The sequence below is a fragment of the Myotis davidii genome, unplaced genomic scaffold (assembly GCF_000327345.1).
Source record: "Myotis davidii unplaced genomic scaffold, ASM32734v1 scaffold901, whole genome shotgun sequence".
Taxonomy (NCBI): Eukaryota; Metazoa; Chordata; class Mammalia; order Chiroptera; family Vespertilionidae; genus Myotis; species Myotis davidii.
The window spans coordinates 748,119-770,933 of record NW_006291427.1 but is presented as its reverse complement, the minus strand read 5'-3'; the positions used below and the strand labels follow the sequence as shown (position 1 = coordinate 770,933).

Sequence of the window (22,815 nt, the reverse complement as noted above, 5' to 3'; positions counted from 1 at the left end):
GACCGAGTCCCGCGCGGGGAGTCGGCGTCTACCCGCTCAGAGGGGGGTCAGAACTGGGGGGGCTGGCGCCCCCCAAACTCAGATCGGATCCGACCGGAGTGAGGCGGCGCCATGGAGCTCCGGGCTCTGCTCTGCTGGGCTTCACTCGCAGCCGCTTTGGAAGGTGAGTTTCCTTGGCGGCGTCCCGCCACTCCTGGGGCCCCCAAAGTTGGGCCTCAGAGTGGAGGGGCCAACCTCTCCCTACCCTTACCCAGCACCTCAACCCCGAACACTTCGGACCAATAGTGCTAGACCGGGCGGGGGGCGGGGAAGAGGCGGCCCAGCGGGGAGTGGAGTTTTCTTTTGTTTGGAAAAGAGATGGAGTCGGGCTCGGTCCTGGGACGTCCCCCTGCCCAGGCTCCCCAAACTCTCACTCCGGACTTCAGACGCTTTCGGTGGCCTTTCCTTTCCCCCCTACTCCAATCTTCAATACTCTCTTCAAAGTTTCTGACCCTCTTCTCACCTCGGCAAAAAAGAAGGAAAGGTTTCTGGAGAAACAACTGCAGACAAGGCAGAATTCTGTGCTAGGCCACAAACTGCCCCCACCCCTCATTCCTTGGCATTTACACCTTGATCCTGCGATTTCACACGCCTCTGTCGGGATGGCCACCTTCTGCACTCACACTCCGAACGAATCTCCCAAAGCCACGACCCCTGCCACAGAGAGGCCCCCTTCCTGGTGCCCCAGGCTTGCACCCCAGTCCTTTAAATGCTCTCTAGACCCCAGCCCTGCCCAAGTCCTAGACAAGCTGGCTGTCCCCCAACCCTGCAGGCCAGCAGAAACTGACCTGTGCAGCCCCTCTGTAGTCCTGACTCAGCCTAATGACCACCTACCTCATCTCTCTAAATGTCTAATTTTTCTATATTCTCCCCCAAATTTCCCTCATCCTTGAGCCTCTCCCCTTCCTTCACCTCCTAGAGGGGGAACCAAGAGCCCTATAAACCCTCCTAATCTCCTTTCAATGAGCTGCTCCTCCCCCCACGCCCCTCCTCTTTGCTGCCTGGAATCAAAGGGGTCTTTGGGGAGGGGGTTTAGGGAGGCTGCTGAGGAGGAGGAACCAAAGGCAGTTGGAAACCCCTCTTCCTCAGGCTGGGCAGTGCTGCTCTGGGCTGGGGATCAAAGGCTGGGAAAGGGGAGAGGGAAGACTGGCCCGGCTCAGAGAAAGAAGGGGAAAGACTGGGAGAGAGGAAAGCAGAGCGGAGATGCAGTGGAGTGAGAGGAAGAGAAAGATGCAAAGAGGAAAAGGGAGTCACTTCTAATGGCTGTTATGAAGTGCTTTCTAGGCCCCAGGCCCATGCTCCGGGCTTTATATTTTCATGGTTCCCACAGCCTTGTGGGTGGGAGGGATTGTTCTCCCATTTTACAGATGAAGAGCCTGAGGCTTAGAGGAGTTAACTAATTTATCCAAGGCTGGGTGAAAAGTGGGAGCCAGGAAAGAGGAGAGAGATGGCTAGAGAAATGGAGGTGGACAGAGAGCTGGACAGAGGTGAGAGGCAAAAGAACTAAGAGATCAAAGAGAGCTCCGGGAGAAGGCAAGACCAGAGAAAGTGAGCCACTCAGAGCACAGGGACAGCCCTGAAACAGACAGTGTGTAAATTGGAGACAGGAAAACACTATCCAGGCTGGAACAATGGAGGGTGGAGACGGCAGCCTCTATCCACCCCTTTCCCAGAACCCTGGCATCCTGTCCCCAGCATGCTGGTCTGTCTCCCGCCACTCATGGGGGCCTGGGCCTTACCTGGGGCTGGCCAGTCCCACCTAATCCCTTGCCTAGGTGGATATCACTTGGTCCCTGGGAAGAGGTTGCCTCACCCACTTGCCCTCCCTTCTCTCCAGCAGCCCCCATGCTGGGCAGTGGGGACCTGGTCCCAGGTGTGCTGCTGGCTGCCCCCCTAGGGGCCATCCACATTGTTTGGCCTCCAAGGGGATTCCCCTACCTTCCCTCCACCCTCAGCTGCCAGGGCCTGTGCAGTTTCCCCTAATCCACTGCTTCCGCCAGGGGCCCACCCCTCTCTGGTGTCCCTCCCCCAGGCTGAGCTGAGCCAGGTGCGTTCACCACCCTCACCACCCGGCATACACACACCCCTAAAGTCTCCTCCCCTTTTCCTCCCCATAACCAAATCCAGATGTGAGGCCTCGGCAGGCTGGGGCCAGGGCGGGAACCCAAGCATCCCAGCCTCCAGCACTTCCTCCTCTGACACCAGTGAGCTGACGGGAGGGGAAGGAGTCGGGGTTCTGGCTGGGCCTCAGGAGCTGAGCACTACCTTCCTGGATCTGAAGGACTGGAGTGTTGGGTCTCAAAAGGGGTGGGGACATGGAAGAGGAATAGAGTTGGGGGCAGGGAGGCAGCAACTTGGGGGTTGGAGGATTGACCCTGGAGGCCCTGGCCCTGGGAGTGTGTCCCCTTGCCAGCAGCCCTTTGCCCACCACAAGGTCAAGGCCAGGTCCGGGCTCTAGTTTAATCCTTTCTGAGCTGTTTGCCCTTCTCCCCCTTCCAGTGTTTGCACCTCCCCCTATCCTCCAGGTTACTGCCATCCAGGGAGGCCTAGATCTGGGAGTCCTAAGAGGGCAGCCAGCCTACCAGCTGTTAGGGATGGGGCAAACATTCAGAAAAAGAGGCGAGAAACGGGAGGGCAAGGCTCACTCCCCTCATCTCTTGTCTCAGCCTGACTGACCCCTCCTGCTTGGAGCTAGGAGGACCCCCACTATCTCCGTTCCCAGGCATCTGCTCTTCCCAGTGTCTCCCCTAAGCCCTGACTGGCTCTGTCTGTCTGTCTTAGAGACTCTACTGAACACAAAATTGGAAACTGCCGATCTGAAGTGGGTGACGTTTCCTCAGGTGGAGGGGCAGGTAAGAGCTGCGCCCAGGAGCTGGGGTTCAGAAGGGAAACTGAAGGACGAGTAGCACCAGTGCTGACCTGCTTCCCATGCCACTGCCCCCCAGGTCCCAGCAGGACCCAGTGTCCTCTGAGCTCTTGCTCTCAGAGGCCCCCTTCCCTAGCCACTCCTGCTTCATGACGAACACCCTCCCACTGACCTGTAAGCCACTCAGCAGGCCCCATGCTGACCCCTTCTGCCCACAGTGGGAGGAGCTGAGCGGCCTGGATGAGGAGCAACACAGCGTTAGGACCTATGAGGTGTGTCATGTGCAGCGAGCCCCAGGCCTGGCCTACTGGCTGCGCACAGGCTGGGTGCCCCGGCGAGGTGCTGTCCACGTGTACGCCACACTGCGCTTCACCATGCTCGAGTGCCTGTCCCTGCCCCGAGCTGGGCGCTCCTGCAAGGAGACCTTTACAGTCTTCTACTTCGAGAGCGACGCCAACACGGCCACAGCCCTCACGCCAGCCTGGATGGAGAACCCTTACATCAAGGTACCCACTCAGGGCACAGCCGCGGCCAGGGCGGGGCAGGCCTGTGGTCTAGGGGCAGTGGAGGTGAACTTCCAAGGCCCTTGGTTGGGGTACTGGGAGCAGGAGCCTCAGGTCTGGAAGGGAAGAAGGTGGTCTGCTCAGTGGAGCAGCCCCATGCAGTTGGGCTGCCGGCCTGGCCGCCAGGGGCGGTTCTCTCAGTCTACTCTACTCTACTGTACTTAGGCCACCCTGCACTCCCCCCTTTATTTTCCTACCCCTCACCCTGGAATGGCTTCTCTCTCCTCTTCATCCCACCTACTATGTCTTCTGAGTTCCAGCTCCTTTGGGTATCTTTGCTGAGGTGCCGGGCTGTGGGGTCCCACCTGTGGTAGCACTCCTCATACTTTGTCACATATCCGCGTTGCCTTCATTTCTGTTTCCTCCACACTGAGTTCAGGACCTGGCATAGAACAGATACATTTTGCGTGTTGACAAGGTTTTGTAGGATGAGTGAATGAACAGAAGGGGGAGTGCGGGACAGAGTCTGGACACATCCCAGGAGCTCAGCAAGTATCCGTGGAAGGATGAGCTAGAAAGAAGACAGTCCGCTGGGTCCTTGGGGCATGGAGGACCGCAGCGGCTGAGTCTCTTCTCCGACCCGGCAGGTGGACACAGTGGCTGCTGAGCATCTGACCCGGAAGCGTCCTGGGGCTGAGGCCACTGGTAAAGTGAACGTCAAGACGCTGCGCCTGGGCCCACTCACCAAAGCTGGCTTCTACCTGGCTTTCCAGGACCAGGGCGCCTGCATGGCCCTGCTGTCCCTGCACCTCTTCTACAAGAAGTGTGCCCAGCTGACCGTCAACCTCACCCGCTTCCCGGAGACGGTGCCTCGTGAGCTCGTGGTGCCAGTGGCAGGGAGTTGTGTGGCTGATGCTGTCCCTGCCTCTGGCCCCAGTCCCAGCCTCTACTGCCGGGAGGACGGCCAGTGGGCTGAGCAGCCGGTCACGGGCTGCAGCTGTGCTCCGGGGTTCGAGGCCGCCGAGGGGAATACCAGGTGTCGAGGTGAGGGCTGGCATGTCCCCCAAGAAATTGTGGCCACTCCATGTGGGGAAGGTCCTGTACCCTGGTCTTGGACCCACTTTTTAAATTTCCACTTGGAACAGTCTTTGCTCTCCTAGGCACTCAGTTCCTGGGGGGCCTCTCTTCCTCCCCTGCCCATTCCCAGCGTAGTTCCGAGCCTTCCTCACTTCCACATTCTTCCTGTGTCCACTCCGCTCTGGACCTGGAGGCTGTCCAGGGATGCAGGACCTTGTTGGGCTCAGAGAACAAAGGTGTCATGGTCTCTACTCTTGTTCGTTACGGTTCCTGGCTATTTTCACAACCCAGTATGACAGATGATGCAAACATGTCAGATGCTGTGTGTGTTCCTCACCACTTCCTATTACAGTGGCTGTTAGATGGGCTACTGTATCTTGCTAAGAAAGAAGCATACACATTGCTGCGTCACAAACTTTTCTTCATTTTATGATCATTGTATTTCAACTTGCTTGATTTGCTTTGTAATCCAGTGTGTTTTGTGGTGTGCATTTCAAATTGTTGTTCTGAGCCTTGGTCTTTGGGTTGAGGGGTTGTGGGTATTAGGGTTAAACCCTGGCCTGGAGGAGGTTCCTTCTCTTCGACGGGACATTTCGGAGCTCCTCCTGCCCTGTTTCCCCCTTTGCACTTCATGCAAACTTAAAAGCAGCTGCGTGTTTTTTTGTTGTCACTAATCCTCACCTGAGGATATTTTTCCATTGGTTTTTTTAGAGAGCATGGAAGAGAGGGAGGCAGAAGGAGGGTGAGGAGAAAAACACGTGATGTGAGAGAGACACGTCTACTGGTTGCCTCCCACATGTGCCCCCACCAGGGCCAGGGAATGTATAGGTACGTGCTCTTGATGGGGAATCAAACCCGAGACCCTTTGGTCCCTGGATTGATGTTCTAACCACTTAGCAACACTAGCCAGAGCCAACTGCATGTTTTTTATGCATGTTTATTGAATGCTTGCTTCCTTTCAGCTTGTGCTCAGGGCACCTTCAAGCCTCTGTCTGGGGAGGGGTCCTGCCAGCCATGCCCAGCCAACAGCCATTCCAACACCATTGGCTCTCCCATGTGCCAGTGCCGCATAGGGTACTTTCGGGCCCGCACAGACCCCCGGAGTGCACCCTGTACCAGTAAGTGACCAGTGACCCCCGGGGGTGGACCCCCACCCCAGCCTCCACCTTCCCAGGCCTTCCTCTTCTTGACCCTAGCTTGCTGGTGCCCAGCTAAGCCAGTGTGGCTACCTGTCTGTCCCACTACCCACCCCTTCCATTTGCTCAGCCTCTGTCTGGTTTCCTGGTTTCCTGCAGCCTCTCCCTCAGCTCCAAGAAGTGTGGTTTCCCGCCTAAATGGCTCCTCCCTGCGCCTGGAGTGGAGTGCCCCCCTCGAGTCAGGTGGCCGGGAGGACCTCACCTATGCACTCCGCTGCCGGGAGTGCCGTCCTGGGGGGTCCTGCACACCCTGTGGAGGAGACCTGACCTTCGACCCTGGCCCCCGGGACTTGGTGGAGCCCTGGGTCACAATTCGAGGGCTGCGTCCCGACTTCACCTACACCTTTGAGGTCACTGCCTTGAATGGGGTATCTTCCTTAGCCACCATGCCCGCCCCGTTTGAGGCTGTGAATGTCACCACTGACCGTGAAGGTGAGACTGGCGGCTGGCGGCAGCCTGTGGTCAGATGGGAGAGATGTTGGTGGGTAGAAGAAGCCAGCGAGGTCTAAAGGGGGAAAAGGCAGAGGCTATGGAGTGGGATCCCCAGGAAGTATGGAGCATCAGGGCTTTGGGCGCAACAGGCAGAAAGAGAGTGAAAAAGATGCAAGGCGGGCTGGAGAGTTGAGGATGGAAGTCAGAAGGGATTCTTGGAACGTCTGCAGGGTCAAGACAGGTGTAGCCAGCAGAAGCATTGGGAAAGGCAAGGGACAAACATGCTAAGTGGAAGAGCCCCAACGTGTCTTGTCTCTCACAGTGCCACCCCCAGTATCCGACATCCGGGTGACTCGGTCCTCACCTAGCAGCTTGAGCCTGGCCTGGGCTGTTCCCCGGGCACCCAGTGGAGCAGTGCTGGACTATGAGGTCAAGTACCATGAGAAGGTGAGACCAGGCACCACCCCTGGGGTTGGGGTGGGCAGGGCGACGTTCTCTAGGAGTGGAACGCTGAATGGCAGACACTTGAATTCCAGCTCTGTGGGACCTTGGGCCAGCCCCTGGGCCTTTCTGAGCTCAGCGTCCCCATCTGTAAAACAGTCGCTTTATCATGTAACTATTAAATGAGACAGTGAATGCAGACGCTCAGCGCAGTGCACATAAGTCAGCACCAAGGCCTCACCTGCTACGTTACAAGACCAAGATGCTCATTATGGGGGTGCAGGGCAGGGGGAGGTTGGAAGAACAGCGGAAACTGGGGGCCTCTACTTATGGCCAACCCCTCCCCCTCCTGGACAGGGTGCAGAGGGCCCCAGCAGCGTTCGGTTCCTGAAGACATCGGACAACAGGGCAGAGCTGCAGGGGCTGAAGCGGGGAGCCAGCTACCTGATCCAGGTGCGGGCACGCTCAGAGGCTGGCTATGGACCCTTCGGCCAGGAGCACCATAGCCAGACCCAGCTGGATGGTGAGCCTGGGACTAGGCATGGGAGGGGGTGCTGCTCCTGAAGGACCCCTAAAGTCACACTCCCATGCTCCTTTTTCTCTCAAATGAGAGGTACTTTGGCCTGGTGAAGAGAGCAGAGGGTGCAGAAACCCAAACCAACAGCTGAGTGTGAAGAGCTGTTCAGCAACCTTCCCTCAACTTTGTGTGACCTTTAGCAGACACCTGATCCCTGAGTTTCAGCTCTCTCATCCCCCCCAAAAAAAAGGAAATATGAGTCCTCTCTCACAGGGCTCCAGGGAAAAAATAAGATGAAACCTGTTAGTTATAATATGCTTGCCCAGTGTTTTACTTTTTTTTTTTTATTGACTTCAGAGAGGAAGGGAGAGGGAGAGAGAGAGAGAAACATCAATGATGAGAGAGAATCATGGATCGGCTGCCTCCTGCACGCCCCACACTGGGGATCGTGCCCACAACCTGGGCATGTGCCCTGACCAGGAATCGAACCCAGGACCCTTCAGTCTGCAGGCTGATGCTCTATCCACTGAGCCAAACCAGCCAGGGGTAAACAGTTTTATTGAGATATGATTCATAAACCAGACAATACATCCATTTAAAGTGTATAATTCATTGACTTTTAGTATACCCACAGAGTTGTGCAACCATCACAATTTTAGAACATTTCAGCACCCCAAAAAGAGAACCTATATCCCTTTCACCACCCCCCAGCCCTTGGCAAATACTAATCTACTTTCTGTCTCGAAGGATTTGCCTGTTCTGGGCATTTCATACAAATGGAATCATACAATATATGGTCTTTTGTGACTGGTTTCCTTCACTTAACATAATGTTCTCAAGATTCATCCATATTGTAGCATGTATTTGACTGTGTGGCTGTGGCACATTTTATTTATTCATTCATCCATTGATGGACATTTGGGTTATTTCCACTTTGGGGGTATAAACCCTTTCATTTTTATTTAGCCTCTGGAACCTTTCCTTCAAATGGGACTGTTTGTGGTCACCAGTATTTAGAACAGAACCAGATCAAACCCACCCTGGCAGTAAAAAGCCAGAAACTCCCTCCCTTGCCCTGAGGGGCTCTGTAGGGGCCCACAGCCCACGAGAAGCAGTTTGAAAATCCCACTGTGCTCCCCCACCTGCTTCTCCTCCATCCTCCCCACCTGCCTCTCCTCCGTCCTCCCCCACCTGCCTCTCCTCCGTCCTCCCCCACCTGCTTCTCCTCCGTCCTCCCCACCTGCTTCTCCTCCTTCCTGCCCCACCTGCCACGCTGCTCTCCGGGGAGCCACAGCTCACTCCGTTGGTGGGGCCCTCGGTGGCCATCAGGTTTTCCTGATCATGGCTTTTCTCCCCCAGAAAAGGCGAGCTGGCGGGAGCAGCTGGCCCTGATTGCAGGCACTGCGGTCGTGGGTGTGGTGCTGGTCCTGGTGGTTATTGTCATCGCAGTCCTTTGCCTCAGGTGAGAGCTCTGGGCGCCTGGAGGCCCTGTGAAACCTGCCCTCTTGCTCCGGGGCGAGCCTCCTTGGCTGCCCCGAGGGCCCATTTCCACTTGAAATCTTTTCTGATCCCCACTCCTCTCCTCCCATCCTGTCTCTCTGGGAACACATATGTGACTCCGTTTACCTTTTCTTTCCCATTGGCTCTAGGAAGCAGAGCAGTGGGAGAGAAGCTGAATACTCAGATAAACACGGACAGTATCTCATTGGCCACGGTAAGTAGGCCTATCCTGAAGGAAACAGGGCCGGGGCAAGGCCATGTGCCAAGAATTAGGGCATCTGAGTGCAAGAAGTTACCTGGCTAATGGGCCCCACATGATTCCTCAGGTACGAAGGTCTACATTGATCCCTTCACTTACGAAGACCCTAATGAAGCTGTGAGGGAATTCGCAAAAGAGATCGATGTCTCCTATGTCAAGATTGAGGAGGTGATTGGTGCAGGTGAGAGGAACGATGACTGGACGCCCAGGAGGGAAATGGGGTGGGGAGGGAAGGCAGGGCCCGGCAAGGGGGAGAGCTGACGCTTGGCATCCTTCCTAAAGGGGAGTTTGGGGAGGTGTGCCGGGGGCGACTTAAGGCCCCGGGGAAGAAGGAGAGCTGCGTGGCCATCAAGACCCTGAAGGGCGGTTACACCGAGCGGCAGCGGCGGGAGTTCCTGAGCGAGGCCTCCATCATGGGCCAGTTCGAGCACCCCAACATCATCCGCCTGGAGGGCGTGGTCACCAACAGCATGCCCGTCATGATTCTTACTGAGTTTATGGAGAACGGTGCCCTGGACTCCTTCCTGCGGGTGAGCCCCCTGCCTCCAGTCTCCCGCGTCCACCTGTGCTCCCCCAAAGCAGCCAAGGAGCTCAGAACCCAGGGCAGATGGTGGATTCCACATCACTCCCCCTTCGCCCGTCATTCCCCCTTCAGAAAAGGTTGGGGTCCTGGGACTGGCCCTTCCTTAGGCCTTGGGGGAACTGGCCTCTCTGTGGGCAGCTGACCCGCTCCCTTCCTCTCCCTCTAAAATCAGTAAAACTACCCTTGATGAGGATTTAAAAAAATAACATTACATTTAATCAAATTACAATTTCCTGGTATCTTCTAATACTCAGTCGATATCCACATTTCCCCAGTTGTTTCCAAAATGTCCCTTACTTCTGGCTTATTCAAACCACCATGCAGTTCAGGAGCAAGCGTTACACCTAATGGTTCTCACTTTTGAGCGTGACATGCTGAAGAACTGGGCTACTTGTCCCCTTGAATGCCTCACCCTGTGGATTTATCAGATTCTTCCCTGTGGGGTCATTTAGCTTGTTTATCTATATTTCCCGTAAGAGAAACTGTCTAATGTTTTGATACATTCAAAATTAAACATTGGTGGCCAGCCTACATTGGCCCAGGTGGCCCATCAGGAGACACGGGCCACCTGGCTCCCCCATGAGTGATGAGGAGGTTGACCTGGAGTAGTGTGATGATGGCCTGACCCTCCCTTGTGGACACAGGTGTCTATTCCCTTGGTACCCGACAGAGATCCGTTGCAGGGAGGGGAAGAGGGTCTCTTTTAGAAGAGATGACATTTGGATCAATGGGAAAGAGCCAGCCTTGAGGAGACAGGGGAAGAATGGTGTTGGGGGCAGAGAGGAGAGACCAGAGTGGTCAACGAGAAGCAGAAAGGCAGGTGAGGCTGAACCTGGGGAGCAAACGATCCCTGGTGGGTCTTAATGTAGGTGGTGGCCCTGCCACATTGGCCTCTTGGCCATGGTCAGGAATTTGGATTTGATTAGAAGTTCAAGGGCAGGTCTTTGGAGGGGTTTCAGTAGGAGATCCCTTTGGTGGGTGCTGGGGAGAGCTAGAGTGGAAGGAAGCCAAGAGCCAGTGAGGAGACTTGTAGCCATTCAGGCCGTGAGGATTGGCTGGGGGTGCAGAGAAGAGGTTGGATTTGGGGTATGTTTTGGAAGCAAGGCCAGCAGAACTTGCTGATGGATTATAAGTGGCGGGTGAGGGGGGAAAAGAGGAAGAAATCATGGAGGTGCCGAGGTCTATACTCTGAGCATCTGGCAAGTGGTGTTTCCACGAACAGATCCGAGGCCTGGGGTGTATTCAGGCTTGGAGGCTTGATTCAGAATTCTGTTTTGGACTCTTGTGTCCCTGGCTCTGCAGAGCTGCCAAGGGTCCCCTGCATGCTAGCTGAACCCAGAAGATGGGATTAGTTAACCATTTTTGATTGCGTGGTTTACCTGGTGAGAGCAAACTAAAGGTCAAGGACAGTGTTTAGACCTTGGTTTTGATGCTGTGGTTGCTGATGGTACCTCGATTCCTTACTGTTCTCTCTCTTTTTAAAATGCCGTTGACCAGAATCGAACCTGGGACCTTTCAGTCTACAGGCCGACGCTCTATCCACTGAGCCAAACCGGTTTCGGCCTCACTGTTCTCTTGATACTACACACAGTCCAAGAAGGCTGAGCTAGATTTTGGCTCACAAGAGTGTGTGGTAGCTCACAGCACACTCTTGTCAGAACTCTGTTGCTCTTAAATAAAAAACATTTGTTGAGTATGCCCTGGGTATAAAGCACTGTACTAGATTAAAAGGAAGAAAAATTTTAAATCTCTCCTTACAGTCTAATTAAGAGAGTGAATGTATACATTTGAAACAGGAACAGTTATAAGCATTGTGTTATAGTGTAGTAAGAGCTCAGAGAACTTGGGATAAGAGAAAGGAGGAGGGCTTACCTGGGAAGTCTGCAGGCCTGTTCTACAGGTGAACACGAGATGGATCTGAAGTGCCAATTATGGTTTAGAATGTGGAAGGCAGGGGGAATGGAGAGTGAGCTATCCTAATTATGCCCCTCTCTCTTGCTTGGCCTCCAGTTGAACGATGGACAATTCACTGTCATCCAACTGGTGGGCATGTTACGGGGCATTGCCTCAGGCATGCGGTACCTTGCTGAGATGAGCTACGTTCACCGTGACCTGGCTGCCCGGAACATCCTGGTCAACAGCAACCTTGTCTGCAAGGTTTCAGACTTTGGCCTGTCCCGATTCCTGGAGGAGAACTCTTCTGACCCCACCTACACGAGCTCTCTGGTGAGGCTGAGGGACTGACATAGGAAGTAGGTTCTTAGGGTCAGGTGGGCAGGAAAAGGTGGGAGACTAGGGGGTTGACAGCTCTGGTCTAGGGACAAGATGAAGGAGCAGACCACAGGAGTGGGGGGTCCGCTTAGGGAATCTGACTTCTGGTTGTGGAGGAAAAGAATTGCGTTGGGGAGCTGGGTGTTTGGGTCCCAGGAAGAAAGGAGATCTGAGCTAGGGGAAAAGCAAAGACTGGGATCAGAGCGGTTGGGTTCCTCAGCTCATCTTTGTTTTCCTCATCTTTAGGGAGGAAAGATTCCCATCCGATGGACAGCCCCTGAGGCCATTGCCTTCCGGAAGTTCACATCTGCCAGTGATGCCTGGAGTTATGGGATTGTGATGTGGGAGGTCATGTCTTTTGGGGAGCGGCCATACTGGGATATGAGCAATCAGGACGTGAGTGTCCCATGATCCGACTATGTTTTCTTGAATGTTCTCACCAGGGATATGGGTGGGGGTGGGGTTCCCAGAGAGCTCACCACTGCTGGGTCCTTGAGATAATGCGAGGAGCACAAAGAAGAGTTGATCTTTGTGCCCAAGAGCATGTTTGGTCACAGGACACAGGATGGAGGGCACGGCTGGGAAGCTGCACATCTGGATCACAGCCCAAGAGTGGCTAGGGCTTTGAGTCAGGGCCAGCCTCAGCCCCAGCCAGGAGGACCCCTAGACTTGCCATCTGGAGGGCTGTTGCACCCCTCCAAGCATCTGCTAAGTCACCATTTCCTTGGGGTCCTTGGCATCCTCGTTCTCCCTGGACATCCTCACCCAGTTCTTCTGTCATTCTAGGTGATCAATGCCATTGAACAGGACTACCGGCTACCCCCTCCCCCAGACTGCCCCACCTCCCTGCACCAGCTCATGCTGGACTGTTGGCAGAAGGACCGGAATGCACGGCCCCGCTTCCCCCAGGTGGTCAGTGCCCTGGACAAGATGATTCGGAACCCTGCCAGCCTCAAAATCGTGGCCAGGGAGAATGGCGGGTGAGGACTCCTAAGAATGGGCCCTCCTTGCTGCACTCTGCCACCACTGCCCCCCTAAAACCTCCAAAAAAGTGTGTTCCCTTGTCGGTATGTGGGATTGTCCCTGTCCGCCTCTCCAAGGCCGGCTCAGTGTCGTCGACATCCTGACACAGCCCAGGTACTCAGTGCATCCTCCCCACCCTTGCCTTCCAGGGCCTCACACCCACTGCTGGATCAGCGGCAGCCGCACTACTCAGCTTTTGGCTCTGTGGGTGAGTGGCTTCGGGCCATCAAAATGGGAAGATACGAAGAAAGTTTTGCAGCCGCTGGGTTTGGCTCCTTCGAGCTGGTCAGCCAGATTTCCGCTGAGTAAGTCATGGCAGGAGCTGGAGGTGGGGGGTGGAGCCAAGCCAGAGGGGCACCTGGGGACCAGAATCCAGCCCACTGGTTCATCAGGGGCCTTTGGGGTCAGCTCCGGGTGCCAGCTATTCTAGAGCTCTCCAACGCAACAACAGCTGCTGCGGCTGAAAGCCCAGGGGATCGTCCCGGCCAGCTGTGGCCGCCTCACCCTTTTGCACCATTTCAGCCCTCGGTCATGTCGCTCCCTGCCTGGCAATCTGTGTCTATCTTTGTGCATCTATCTACATTCCAGACCCTGCTCTCACATTAACAACGCGTCAACTTCGGATGTTTTCCCACCCATAAAAGGAGAAGATTGGACTAGGTTTTGGAGAACCTTTCCAGCTTTAATGTTCAATCGTTTTATTATTTCAACGCTTCCCAAATACTTTTCCCCCCCTTAGTTGGTTCTCTCTGGTACGTCTCCTCTCTGCCCTCCCATCTCTCTCCCAAGGACTCTTCTGGCCCCAAATCTGAGTAACAGAAATAGAAGAAAGAGAAATCAGGAACCAGGGGCCCTGGAGGCCCTCTCCCTGGCCAGTCTGCCCCACCGGGGCTGGGCGCCCTCCTCACAGATTGTTCCAACCTCTCCGTGACACAGGTTCTAGCTCTCCTTTCCCGCCTTTTCTTTTTTCCCTTATCTCAGTCTCCAGACCGCAGGAGGGAGGGGGGGAGGCGGCCTGTTTTCCCCCTTCCCTCCCCTTCCTCTCCACCCAGCCCTTCCTCTCCGGCCTTTTCCTTCTGACGGCTCCTTTCTCCTCTAAAGCAATCTGTGCATCCCCTGCCCCCATTTTGTGGGCCTTTCTTTCCTTCTCTGATTCTCTGCCTTAATCCTTCCTGGAGCTTCCATCCAGGCAGACCCCGCCCCCCAACCTCCCGCCTTTAGACCCCGCCCCCTTTGCCGGGGCCTGCTGGATACTTAAGTCCCGTCCCCTACTAGGGCTGTGCAGATCTGCAGCCCAGCGCCTAATCCTCCGAAAGAAACTGCCCTGCCCTGCCCGGCAATTATTCACGTGTGACCCTTCCCCTCCCTCCCACCTCCCATCTCTACCTTTTCCCCCTCCTCCACCCCCACCCCAGTTTCCCACTGGCCTTCCTGATTGGCTGGCAATCCGGAGGCGGTGACCAGGTTTCTGGAGCTAAACTAGGAGAGTGATCCCAGCAGCCTTATGGCCTCACCTAACTCTCTTCTTCCTCAGGGACCTGCTCCGAATAGGAGTCACTCTGGCGGGACACCAGAAGAAAATCCTGGCCAGTGTCCAGCACATGAAGTCCCAGGCCAAACCTGGAGCCCCAGGGGGGTCGGGAGCACCAGCCCCCCAGTACTGACCTGCACCTCTTCACCTGGCCCCACAGCTCTGCAGCAGCAGGAAATCCCATGCTGGGGACACCGCTCCCCTTCTTTTGGGGGCAGAGTCAGGTGGGGACCCAAGAGGCCCCCATCCCTGCGCCCCATTGGATTGCACTTTGAACCTATCGGGGTGGGGAGCTGGCAATTTGGAGAGACAGGATTTGGGGATTTTGCCATATGGGAGGGTAGAAATAACGTTCCCCGCGGGTGGGTGTGCCCCCAGGTGGGTGTGCCCAGAGGGAAAGGAAGTGCCCATAATCTGCCAACTCCCAGGGGTGGCTGTGTGCAATCCCTGCAGCTTCCCTTCGATCCCCAGTTAGGGCCCCGGTGCCCCTCCTCACCTTGAAGGGCCGCAGACCCTGTAGACCAAAGAGAAGAGGGTGACAAGCCTTTAAGCTCGGGAGTGGAGCACCATAGTGGGAGGCAAGGAGGGTGTCATGGCCCAGTGACAAAATCATTGGACTTGGATGTCCCAACCTTGCTGCTGTCTCCACCGAACTCAGTTTGCCCTTGTAAATGCCCCTCCCCCATCTACTGCCTTCATATTGAAGGTTTTTGAGTTTTAATTTTTGTTTTTGGTCTTATTTTTTTCTTCTCTCTTTTTCTGTTTTTGTTTTTTTTTTTTTTTTTTTTTTTTTTTTTTTTTACTGTCCTTGTCATAACTTTTTGTGTCGGGAGGGACCTGTTTCGTTATCACCTCCTTTGCCCAAGTTGAAACAGGAACCCATCATTGTGTCTATTTTCAGAACAGTGCCTTGGTCATGCCACAACCCCTAGACAGTTCCCTGCCCCGCCAAGTATCCCCAAATTGTGTCCATGAGGGGTGTGGGGGGCAAGGTGGAAGTAGAAACCAGAGACAGACACTGGTGCTTGGAGGGGTTCTTAAATTATATTTAAAACAGTTTTTTTTGTATAAATAAAAGAAAATGGGAAGTTCCCAGCCCCAGGGTGTGTTTGAGGTGGTGGGGTGGGGGCAGTGGGAGATGAGTCATTGGCAGCTGCTTCTAACGGCTCTGGATGGCTCTGCCAAGAGCCTGGGGCACCTCCGGGGTGGGGCTGGCCCCCTCCCTTGCCCTGGTTCCCTAGCCCTGGAAGGGTGCTTGTTTGAGGCAAAGAGGCGGCCTTGAGCTCACAGTTCTGCTCTATAGCCCCCTGAAGTGGAGGGAGAATCCACTGGGATGGGGGTCCAGTCAGATGGAGACAGATGTAGACCAGATGTTGACAACGGGTGGGTTTAAAGACAGAGGGGGAAAGTGTCTGCATTGGCCGTGGGGGAGGTGCGGAGAGCTGGGGTGGAGGATGCAGGCCCCCACGTGTGTACACATAACACAGATGCTGGGCTGGATCAGGAGGACAATTCCCCCTTTCAAGATGCTGCCCAGGCAGGTTCTCCCAGCCTCTTGGGAAGGGGAGGGGGAAAGTGCTTGGGTGTCTTCCCCCACTTCTCCCTCCCAACCAGAAGGCTGAAGATGGGGTCAATCCCCGTTGCTTTTCTCTGCCATCTTCTGTTTCTTTCTTCCCAGCCTGCCCGCCCTCGGGGACACCTGCAGGGGCAGGCCTGGACTAGGGCGGCTTTGTTTAAATGGCGCAGCTGTTATTTCTGCATCTCAGCTGCACCCCCTGTTGTGGTGTTGGGGTCAGTGCAGGATCCTAAATCATAGCTTCTGCCTCTCTCAGCCCAGGGAGCCTCAGGCAGTGATCCCATCTCAATAATCTGGAATTCTCTGTCTCCTCATCTGGTGAGATATTGCCCATATTCCACCTCCAAGGGAGGGAGGGACTCAGTCCTGCCAAGGACAAGGGGCCTGGATCCAGGAGGAGGAGGCCTATGTGGAGAATGCTGGCTCAGGCCCCCCCTTCCCCTGACAACCGGACGCTTGGCTGAGAAGGTGACCTGAGCTGGCTGGGGGAGGAATAGATCGAGAGAGCAGGGCACAGATGAAGAACGGAGGCAAAGGATTAAAGACTGGTGGCGGTCTGTGCAGGTATAGAGCAGGAAGCCCCGTGGCACCCAGATTAAAGCATGGCCAGCCCAGTTCCAGGATTCCTGAGTCTGCCTACCACACCCCACGTGTGAGCTGCTTCCTCCAGCAAAGGCTCAGGGTGGTCTGGCCATGGGCACTCCTTCCTCCCCCAGCCCTATCCCCAACCATGTTAGGTCTTGCTTCCTAAAAGGAAGGTGGCTGCAGGGTCGGTGATCTCAGAGGATAAGCACAGAGTAGGGATACCTTTCTAGAACCCAGTGTCCTGCCGGCTTTGGTGTCCCCAAAGCCAAGCCACTGACCCTTGGGATCCTACATCCCGATCCCCCCACACCCCAGTTGGGAGCCTTCCTTTCCTTTGAGCCCAAGGAGACTGTCCCACCCCCTCTCCCACACAAGGGCCCACCTGGTTCGAGGCACAAGGCAGGGTGGGGTCCCAATGTTTTCCCTTTGACCTCGGGCTGAAGTGTGGGGGTGTTGTCTCTCCTACTGAGATGGAACTTAAGACTCCTCAGCAAGAGGCCCCAAGTCCCACTCTGTTGCCACAGTAACCCTTACATCCTTTTGGGAAATGGATGTGTGCATAAGGTGGGGGCCTCCTCAGAGGGTCATAGGCCTGTTCACCCTTTTAAAATGAAACACACTTCCCATTCTTAGCCTCTGCCCACAAGTCATCGCATCATTAGGAATGTCAGAGTCCTCAGGGCCACTTCACTACCCCTGGTGGGAAGCTCAGGGGCCAGGTCCTCTGAGAACGAGGATTCCTAGGGGGGAAACCATGACGAATGCAGTCTTCCCTCCCGTATCCCAGAAGCCAGAGGGCTGACTGCCCATCCAGATGTGGCTTTGCTTCAGGAACAGACATCTCCTCAGACACCCCCTCTCTGGGCGTTCTGTGGGGCACTGAGCCTGATGGCCCACACACCTCTCCCTCTTAGCTCTCCCCCCAACGACCCAGCTCACAGACCCTTCTTCCACCATGATTGAAATCCACATCTCAAAACAAATTATTTTATCTCTTCCTTTTTCAGGACAACTCAAACTAAGTGACTGTGAAGGCAGGTTCTGGAACAAAATCTGGGGGGAAGGGGAGAAAGCCTGTGTTAGAGGCTGCCTCCGCTCCCGGTTCTGGGCGGTGGGGTTGGTTCTCACCTGTGTCTGCCAGCCTGTCTCTGTTCTGGCTCAGCATTTTCTCCCTAAGGGATGGTGGGGAACAGGGTCAGTGCCCACCCCCATGTTCACTCACCCGCCCAGCTGCCCCTCCTCATCCCCTCTCCCAGCACTCACCTCCTCCTCCTCTTGGAAACACATTCTCTGACCACCGCCAGCACTATGACCACCACGGGCACCAGCACTCCCAACAGGATGGCCGCAGAGTTGGACACTTCTGGAATGGGTCAGGAAGGGGCGGAGGGGGAGACACTTGCTTTTGGTCTTTGGTTGTCATCCTGAAGGTCCTGCATCCCCCTAAATCCCTGGTTGTGACTGGTAACTCCTCCAGGGGGCTGTTGCCCCAGGGTCTCCAAGTCCTTAGTGCCACCCCCTCCCCCAGGAACTCTTTCCGTTTCTGGGCACATAACTCCCATGTGCCTTTGGCGGGGTGGGGGGGGGGGTGTTCATCCAGATAGCCCCTGGAGTCCAGGGCAGCATCTCCACCAGCACTTCTCAAAGAAGAATCCTAGAATCACCTCCATTGGTCACCTGGGAGCTTGTTAAAATGCAGATTTCTGGGCCCACTCCAGACCTACTAAATCTGAGTCTCTGGGGGTGAGTCTCGGAATAAATGTGTTAAACAAGCCAACCCTCCCAGCCCAGCCCCCTTCCCAACCTTAAGTAAGACAAAGTTGGAGAATCACTGGCCCAGAGGCTCAAGGGAATTGTAGTTTTGGAGGGGGAAAACAGCAAAAGGCCTTGGAGAGGCCTGGAGTGACACCAGAGGGGAAGTAACAGTGGGGGTGAGGCATATAGACCTCAGAAGAGAGCTGGGGTTCAGAGAGGTTCCCCAGTGACTCAGATTCTTTGAGAACCCCGTCTTGTTAATCTCTACGGATCATATTATAATATATATTATTATATTTTCTATAGTAGATTATATTAATACTATATTACCTATCTGTCATCTGTCTGTAATATCTATTAGGTGTGAACATTATATACATGGAATAGTGGCAGTTGCGGGTGGGGCAGGGACCGTGAGGATCCAGGGCCAGAGATGAAACTCTTACCTGGCTTTTCGGGGAGTGGCACGTCCCGAAGCTCCGTGCAGAGGTCTCCCCCATAGCCAAGTTCACACGCGCAGGTGAAGTGGGCGCCCTGCTCCTGACAGTGCCCGTCATTCTGACAGGGGCTCCGCAGACACGGGCTTTCTACAAGGATGAAGGGGGTTGCGGGGGGAGGTTCTGGGAGAACCTCAGAACCTCCAGGAGAGGGAAGAAAGCAGCTTCCATTCCTGTCTCTGCGCTCACTAGCCCTGGCTCTAGGGAAATTGTTCACCTTGGAAGTCCTTGTTTTCTTAACCTGTAAAATGGGACCATCGTGCTTGCTACCAAGTGCTGAGTGAGGCCTAAAGGAGATCATGGAGAGCTGGTGCTAAGTGCTTGGCAGACGGCAGATGCTCAGGACACATCAGGTCCTTGCCTTTTGCCCCTCTTGACAAAGGAAGGGGCTAAGCGAGAAGGAGCAGAACTAAATGGCACAAACTTGCTGGCACTGATGGGGGGGGGGGGGTCCCATCTGTCCTCAGTCCGGGGATGCCTGAGGTATGAAGGCAGCTGAGAGCCAAGGTGCTCTAGGCTCACCTCGGAAGCAGCCACGGGTGCGGTTCCCCAGGGTGCAGATTTCCCCCTCGCTGCAGCTGAGGGGCTCACACAGCAGGCGCTCTGAGCTGACGCAGGTGCAGCGCTGAGAGCAATCCTCAGTCACAAAGCTGTCACCCCGCTGGAGAGGGAAGAAGGGCTGGGAGGAGAAGGCCCTGGCTTCCTGCCTCCACACCTCTACCCCCCAGGGCCTCCCACACACCCCTGACCTGGTAGTAGATGCCATTGTTGGTGCAACCACAGAGGGCCAGGGGGAGGCTCTGGGCACCACTGTAGACGTAGCCTGGGAGGCTGGCACAGCCTTCCACACAGGGGCCCTCACAGTCCCTGGGAGCCGCCAGGTTGGCACAGGAGGCAGGGCAGGGTGTCATACAGCTCTGGTAGATGGTATTGGCTGGGCACGCCAAGGCTGAAGGGACAGTCACAATCAGAGAGTGGCCCGCTGGGGTCGGCCCAACAGGTGTGGGGAGTGTGGGACGGGAGGGGCAACGAGGTCTCCAAAAATTGAGCGCTGTTCCGACTCGGCCAAGAAGGTATAGGCAGGGAAGCCAGAGAGCGGGCCGGCTCTGAGTGTCTCCTTGTGACATTAAAGCACATGAAGGAAATGGAGGAGAAAAGGTGGGCATTGGTGAGAAGGAGCAAGATTCAGCTGGGGCTGAAGCTTCCCTGGCAGAGGCAGAGAGGGCTTAGGTTGGGAGGACGCTGGCATGGTGAGCGTTGAGTGATGGGGCACCCATTGGGGAAGGTAGGAGCAATGGTGGTGGCTCAGAGCTGAACAGAAGTAGAAATGGCTGAGGGGTCAGGTCAGTGCCTCACCGCAGTGAGTGTGGTCCCGCCAGCTGGCCAGGGTGGCACCTGCCTCCTGGCAGATGATGGCATAGGCGCCAAGAACCTGGCAGCGCAGCTCCTCCTGCTCTTCAGGGTCCCGGGTGGCACACAGACCAGACAGACAGTGCCTAGGGGAGCCGCGGGGACAGTGAAGGCTGTCAGAGAGGGGGAGGGGGCAGTAATACCCAGCCCTGCGGAATAAGCCTGGAAGCCCCAGTAGAAAGACATCAGGCATTGTGTGTGTGTGTGTGTGTGTGTAGGGGGCGGGTCACAAAGTATGGCGTCCACAGAGAAGTGAGCCAAACAGGGACAGACAGAGATAGGCAGCAGGACCCAGAGAAAGGCAATCCCCAGTGTCCTGGGCTCCTGACTCACTCCTGGAAGGGCTCCGGGGCCACAGTCTGGTGACAGGCGGCAAAGGGGCCCTGGGGGTCCACCAACACCCTGCAGGCCCGGGTGCTGTTGATGAGCTCCAGCTGCTCTGGGCTGCATTCTGACACATCGAAGCCTGGCTTCGCATCTCCTTCCTCCTCCTCCTCTTGGATGGACCTGGGGCAGAGACAGCCAAGGGCCAGGGGGGGCTCACAGAAGCCCATGAATTTAGGAAGAACTGAGGGGAGGGCATGGGCACAGGTGCCCCTCCACCCCCAGGATTAGGAGAATCAGGCAATGTGTCCGGGCACTCGCCTGCCGGTTTCCTTCGCTGCTGAGACGATGGGGTGAACGGGGTGTGGACAGATATTGGGCTGTTGCTCATGCCCTGGAGCCTGGGCCTCCCTGCCCCGAGCCCTGACCCTCTCACCTTGAGAAGCGGGGGAGGCCGCCCTTGGTCTTCACCTCCCAACTGTTGCCGAAATGGTTGAGGTTCTGGGTGAGGGCACCGTTGGGCAGCATAAATTCATTGTCCTGATTCTTGTCAAAGTTCCCGCACAGGCCACGCACAAGCCCCTCGTATGTGCTGGGCAGGGAGATCACTGCAGAAGGAAGGGGCATCCAAGACTCCCCACTTCTTTGCTTTCCCACCCTCCTGGGGCCTCCATTGGAGCTCAGGGCCCCACTCCCAGGCAGGGGTCCTCTCTCACCATGCTAGGTCCCCGCCTCCCCCGCTGCCATCCCAGAACTGTCCCTGTCCCAGCCTCAGGTACCTGCATTGTTCTTCCCATCAAAGCTGACAGTGAACTCAAAATCAGTGATCAGATACAACCGATTGCTCCGAATGGTAACCTGCAGTTGCTGGTTGGGGTTGAAGGGGGTGTCCACCTTCTGGTCGTTGACCTGGAGAGGGGAGACAGGAGCCAGGGGAGCCCTGACTCAACCTGCCCCTCCGCAGCTCTGGCTCTGCCTCTCCCGGCACAGCTCAGTGCCTCTCTGCGGCATTGTTCCACGGAATGAGACACGCCAGTAGGCTTCGCTGTCTGTGTGGCAAAGGCCTCCCAAGTCCTGCTGCCTCTGCAGCCCCAGCCCCTTTCTTGCAAAAACATTAGCAGAGTGGATAGCCCTGGTAGTTCCTCAGGCGGCTCCACCTTCTCATTGCAGGCTTTCTCTTTCTCTCTCATCCCCTGTCTCTCTCCAGCCATTTGCTTAATCACATGCCCTCCACTGCCTCTCCCCATGACATGAGGATGACACCAACTCCGAGTTCTGTAATCAGGCAGCCGCCGTCAGAAACTTCCCAGGGAACAGAGTCCAGGCGTCACCTGCTCCAGGTGGCCCCCCACGACCCCGGTGGCCTCCCCAGGACCTCCCGGCCTGGCCCGCCTCTCACCACAAGCTGCAGGTCAGCCTGGAACTGGACTGTGTAGCCGTAGACTATCACAATGACTTCCTGCAGGAAGATCTGGCTGAGGGGCATATGCACTTTGTTGCGTCCCTCCACGACCAGGGGCACCACATTCCTGGGGAGTGTGTCCACGGTCTTGACCAGAATGTAGGTCATGCGGCCCTGGAAGTGGTAGCTAACACCGTCAAATGTGCGGTAATGGGGGTCTCCGAAAATTGAGCAACGTTCCAACTCTGCCAAGAAGGGCCAACACTGAGAAGGCATCCTGCCCAGATATAACAGCCCCCAGAATCCTGCCCTGGTCTCTTGTCGCCCCCCTCCCTTAGCCCTGAGCCCCCTTGATACTTAAGCTGAAACTTGCCCCTCTCTCAGTCCCATTAAAAACGAGAGAGCATCTCGTCCAATTCCCTCCTTTTGCTCTTAAAGGAGTGAATCCCATGGAGGGTCATGCCTCGCAGGGAGCCACAGAGAACCCAGGCCCACCCAATGCCTGAGCTTGGCTTTCGCTCTGCAGAGCTTTGCAGCCCCTCCACCTCCCATATGCCTCCCTTACTGTGGGGGGCGCATGTGCTGCTGCCGTTGGCGTTGGACTGGCAGTGAGAGCCAGAGGAGCAGACGAAGGGCTGGCACTGAATGGTTCCTGCTCTGCAGGTACAGTTCTGGGTGCAGCCACTGGAGAGCCAAGTTGTCCCTGTCTGTGGAAGCCATAGGAAGAGCAAGGGAATGAGGCGGGAAGGTCAGTTCTCCTTGCTTCACCCCTTCAGCCCAAGCCCACAGTCTAAATAGCTTAATTGGTGCAGGCTAGAGGCAGTTTTGGAGCCATCCACACACTTACGTCGCTGTACCACCCCCTAGAGGCATTGTGCTTGGTGTCTTACATACGTTGTTCAGGAGTTAACTACTGGACCCATATTACAGATAAGGAAACTGAGGTAACACAGTCCCCTGAGTGGTACCAAGGCCATGCTCCTCCAATACACTGTGCTGTATCCCAAGTTTTGAATTCCTCAGATCCG

At 55.8% G+C, this 22,815-nt stretch overlaps 2 protein-coding genes across 2 annotated transcripts in view; one reads left to right on the top strand and one right to left on the bottom strand.

The window, feature by feature from the left end:
* Positions 1 to 6: 6 nt before the first annotated feature.
* EPHB4 (EPH receptor B4) lies at positions 7 to 15,329 on the top strand. The gene is made up of 17 exons (XM_006764695.2): positions 7 to 163; positions 2,821 to 2,891; positions 3,124 to 3,411; positions 4,056 to 4,452; positions 5,448 to 5,603; positions 5,781 to 6,113; positions 6,436 to 6,560; positions 6,912 to 7,077; positions 8,431 to 8,533; positions 8,721 to 8,785; positions 8,898 to 9,011; positions 9,113 to 9,360; positions 11,424 to 11,639; positions 11,931 to 12,080; positions 12,471 to 12,664; positions 12,857 to 13,012; positions 14,242 to 15,329. Exons 1-17 carry the CDS (start codon positions 112 to 114, stop codon positions 14,369 to 14,371), a joined length of 2,964 nt encoding a protein of 987 aa, XP_006764758.1. The 5' UTR covers positions 7 to 111; the 3' UTR covers positions 14,372 to 15,329.
* A 2,088-nt stretch (positions 15,330 to 17,417) lies between these two features.
* The window catches only part of ZAN (zonadhesin), a 27,736-nt gene continuing 22,338 nt past the window's right edge, over positions 17,418 to 22,815 (bottom strand). Inside the window, 13 exon segments of the mRNA XM_015564568.1 lie at positions 17,418 to 17,452; positions 17,528 to 17,571; positions 17,663 to 17,759; positions 18,601 to 18,741; positions 19,174 to 19,312; positions 19,401 to 19,445; positions 19,447 to 19,601; positions 20,074 to 20,147; positions 20,395 to 20,568; positions 20,822 to 20,993; positions 21,165 to 21,294; positions 21,785 to 22,032; positions 22,353 to 22,494. Coding sequence (XP_015420054.1) covers positions 17,418 to 17,452; positions 17,528 to 17,571; positions 17,663 to 17,759; positions 18,601 to 18,741; positions 19,174 to 19,312; positions 19,401 to 19,445; positions 19,447 to 19,601; positions 20,074 to 20,147; positions 20,395 to 20,568; positions 20,822 to 20,993; positions 21,165 to 21,294; positions 21,785 to 22,032; positions 22,353 to 22,494 — 1,596 coding nt within the window.